The sequence below is a fragment of the Morone saxatilis genome, unplaced genomic scaffold, assembly GCF_004916995.1.
Source record: "Morone saxatilis isolate NCDOM2014 unplaced genomic scaffold, NCSU_SB_2.0 Contig2, whole genome shotgun sequence".
Classification (NCBI taxonomy): domain Eukaryota; kingdom Metazoa; phylum Chordata; class Actinopteri; family Moronidae; genus Morone; species Morone saxatilis.
This window is the reverse complement of record NW_023339762.1, coordinates 27,369,862-27,373,696: the sequence shown is the minus strand read 5'-3', so window position 1 is coordinate 27,373,696 and position 3,835 is coordinate 27,369,862. Positions and strand designations below refer to the sequence as shown.

At 38.8% G+C, this 3,835-nt stretch overlaps 1 protein-coding gene across 1 annotated transcript in view; it reads left to right on the top strand.

Moving 5' to 3' along the window:
- Positions 1-2,835: 2,835 nt before the first annotated feature.
- Positions 2,836-3,835, top strand: part of LOC118330781 (CD59 molecule (CD59 blood group)) — a gene marked incomplete at its 5' end in the record, with an annotated part of 3,805 nt that continues 2,805 nt past the window's right edge. Inside the window, 1 exon segment of the mRNA XM_035665458.1 lies at positions 2,836-3,418. Coding sequence (XP_035521351.1) covers positions 3,364-3,418 — 55 coding nt within the window.

The window sequence follows — 3,835 nt, the reverse complement described above, 5'->3', positions numbered from 1 at the left end:
AGACTCCAGAGACACAAACACTCATTTTACCTTCAGATCATCGTAACTTCATTAAAGTGGACAGAAACAGAATAAAACTCATTAAAACCGTCTCTGTTAGTGTTTTAAAGGTCCTTTGATAAGCAGGTCCTTTATCACCTCCTCACTGTGTTGGGTTGAGGTGTATTTGACTCTAATTAATGAACTAAACCTGCATGAAAGCAGTGATTTCATTCACTGGTCAAAAACATTCAGCTGACATATTTAACTTTAATTTAAAATCCTGAAAAGTGAATCCTTATGGTTCCAAAAGGCGTCCTGATGGGGACAAATAAATAAACTATAGTGTCAGTGTCTCTATATTATAGCATTTATTTATTGGATTCATTCTTCGCTGGTAACTGCAGGGAAAGTGAAGTAGTTTAAATGAAACAGCAATGTTTGGACAAAAGGCCTCGGTGCAGCTTCAGCCGGCAGCTGGATGCAGATACAGTCGCTCCTCTGTGTGCAGCAGCTGACCGTCCCGTCTGTCACACCCTGGGACTGATACACAACCAGCACATCCTCCCCAACCAACCCTGCACAGACAAGTCTGCTTCTTCTCCGTCGTCACACTGAGAGAGAGTCTGTACAACCTGTGAGGTTTTACACAACGTATGCTTCAACAACATCATTTACGTCCGTTTTTTATCGCTTTATTGATATTTTTGGTTCAGTTTGGTTCATTTTAACTGACTTTCAGCACAAACTCAGCTTTAAAGGTTCCATATGTAAGATTTTATGGATTATTTTTATGTATTGATCACATTTTAGTGCCACAGGTTGTGACTGATTTATATGTTTGTATGTAGGGATGTAGTTCAAGTAAAAAACTGTCAGGAACCCAAAATATAAGACAAATGACACAGGTGCCTTTAAAATAAATCCAGTAATTAGTGAATGTTAAAATATTGTTCCACAATTTATACACACAAATACAGCAGAAAATATAAATAAAGGTTTAAAAGTTCCTCTCAATAAAATGTTTTATGGTCTGCAGATATAAGTGAGTTGTTCCTTTATTGATCTCCTGTAGGGGAAATTCAGATTTAGCAGAGCAGCACAGAGGGATGTAATGCACAGAGCAGAAAAAGGATAAAAATACAATAAAATGTAATAAAACAAAAATACAATAAAAATCTAAAATATATATTAAAAATAAACACATATACAATAAAGTGGGGTATCGTCCAGACGGATAACTGTACATAACTATAAGTGAGATGCTGTGTGAAAGCTCCACATCAGCACTTTTACAGAGTTCCCAAAGGTCCTGGAAAATGAAGAAAACATGAAGCCAGACGATAAGCTGCTATTTGATGCTGTTTGTCACTGAGACTGAAACAAACTGTCTGAACCAGATTTAAAGGATTCAGAACAAAAACACTCACATGCCAAACCAACGCCTCCCACACCAGAGAGGGCCGAGTTAAAGGACCAGGTGGCATCTAGTGGTGAGGTTGCAGATTACAACCAACTGAACACCACTCATGTCTGTATTTGATGACCTGGGAATGAAAACGGGTTGTGAAGTGTCCAGTAATGTGACCCACTGGAGCTTTTAATGTGGGCTGAGTTGAGTTTCACATTTAAGGTCTCTGGTTATGTTTGCTTTGTTAACTCTTCCGTTATTTTATACTGACATCTTTCTACTCGTCTTTCTCAACCTAAAATACATGATAAATAACATGAATAATTTAATGCTTCTCTTATTATTGAACACAAAGTACTGGACTGCCATTGAATATAGTGATGATGAAGCATCGTCCTGGTTCCTATAACTCGTGCAGGAGAGACTGTGATCCTTTAAAGAAACCTTTTAAAAAGTTAGCATAAAAGCTAAAAGGCTCTTACTGTAAAACATTATAACTATTTTATCTTAAAATTCTTTCTCACTTTGCTCCACTAATGGGGGCCGAACCTCTGTGAGAAGTAAACTTTATTAATAAAGCTTTTGGACACCAGAGAAATCCTAGATTCTTGATACCTGATTGGATAAAAAACCAAAACAGAACTTTAATATTTGAACATTAAAAAGAACAAGAGTTTTCATATTGACTATCAGCCGATCAATATCAGCCAATCAATATCAGTCTCATTGTTTTAATGCATTTCTCCATTCTTGTGCTTTTATTTCCCAGTATATTGTTTTCATATGACAATGTGTTATTTGGCTTTTCCACTCCTCTACCATAAGAAACAAACACTATATCACCAGTTTGATTGTCTTCTTGGAAAATCACACATCCTGCACATAAATCTACATTTTCCAATTATAAACCATTTTGAAAATGAATTCAAACAATATACATACACTTTAATTTTACATTACTCCCATAATCCAAACTTTTCCCTGTACAACATTTTGTTTAACTAATGTATGAGTTCCTGGTCTGTGTGTCACTGCTCATAGCTGAGTTATAAAATCCCAGCGCAGCACATTCAACAATCATTAATTCACTTTTTAAGGTCACAAGATGATTAAATCAGATTCCTGTGAGCTGATCAACAAACATGAAACTGGGTCCAATAACAGGAAATAATGTGTGCTTCCCAAGAAACATGAGCCCAGTCAGCCAGATGGTGGCGCTATGGGCCATGCCCCCTCACACGTCACACTGCGCTCTACAGAAACCCTCTTGGACCACTAAAGTCGGCCAACACATTTCTGCCGTCTCCTCCTGAACCGTCAGTCCAACTGCTACCAAACCTTCTGTGGATCAACATCGAACGAAGCTGATCAGTAGTTGTATAAAGCTTATTGATAACTTATTCAGTGTTCAAGATATTGACCGATGAGCTTCAGAGGGGGCACAGGATATGTCCATATAAGGACCTGAAACTTTGCGATAAATGCAAAATAAAATGTAATTAAAACAAATCAGACTATAAATCAGAAATGGTTTCTCTGTTCATCTCAAACTCACAGGATCTGTTTTATAACAACGTTGAACCATGTGAGTAAAACTATTAATTTCTAACCTGAATAACATGCAGAGTGTGAAAGATGTGTGAGGTTGTCCCGGGTCAGAACCATGTTCATCACAACACAGCGGAGTTAACCCGGCTACGGGAATGGAACTAGAAGACCTTTAAATAGATTACAGAGTACTACAGCCACAATAAGCCTCAGTGAGGCAGCGGCCAAGTAATTGTTGGAGGGGGGAGGAGGAGGAGGACGTTTGGCCAGACAGGGTGTCTTTGTGGTCCGCTGGACAAAGAGCCGTTCTCCTCGCAGGGTCACAGTGGAACCAGCACGGACGCCAAACCCCAGCCGGACACTCTGCCGCCACAGCCTGACTCCTTCTCCCGTCTGCTTTCACCTCTCGTTCGCAGGGAGACGCCATGAAGCGCTGCCTCGGATTATTCCTGCTCCTCTGTTTTGGGATGCTGCATTTGGGTGAGTGGACCACATCACACCTTGATTTACACTAATGTTTCCCGAACTGATACCCCGCCGTACGTAGCAGGTTTGAGAAGCAGTAAATAAATGGTTTATAATAGAGACAATGAAGATAAATGTGTACAAGACTGCAAGAGATAAAAGCACAATACGGCTAATAGTTAATTTCAGTTGATGGCTACACAAACAATACCAATAAAAACTGACTTATAATGTTTACCCAAAGTTAAAACCCTCAGAGAAATGCAGCAGTGTAGAAACTGGACTTTTACCTTTTATTACTTATTACTCCCTGCCACCAGTAATTAGTTACACTACTAAGTTATATTACTTTCTGCTCCTCCCCACAAAATTGGTAATTGTGTTTTTTCTCCCAAAAAATTCAGACTGACAATGATTAAAATCCAGTTTTGT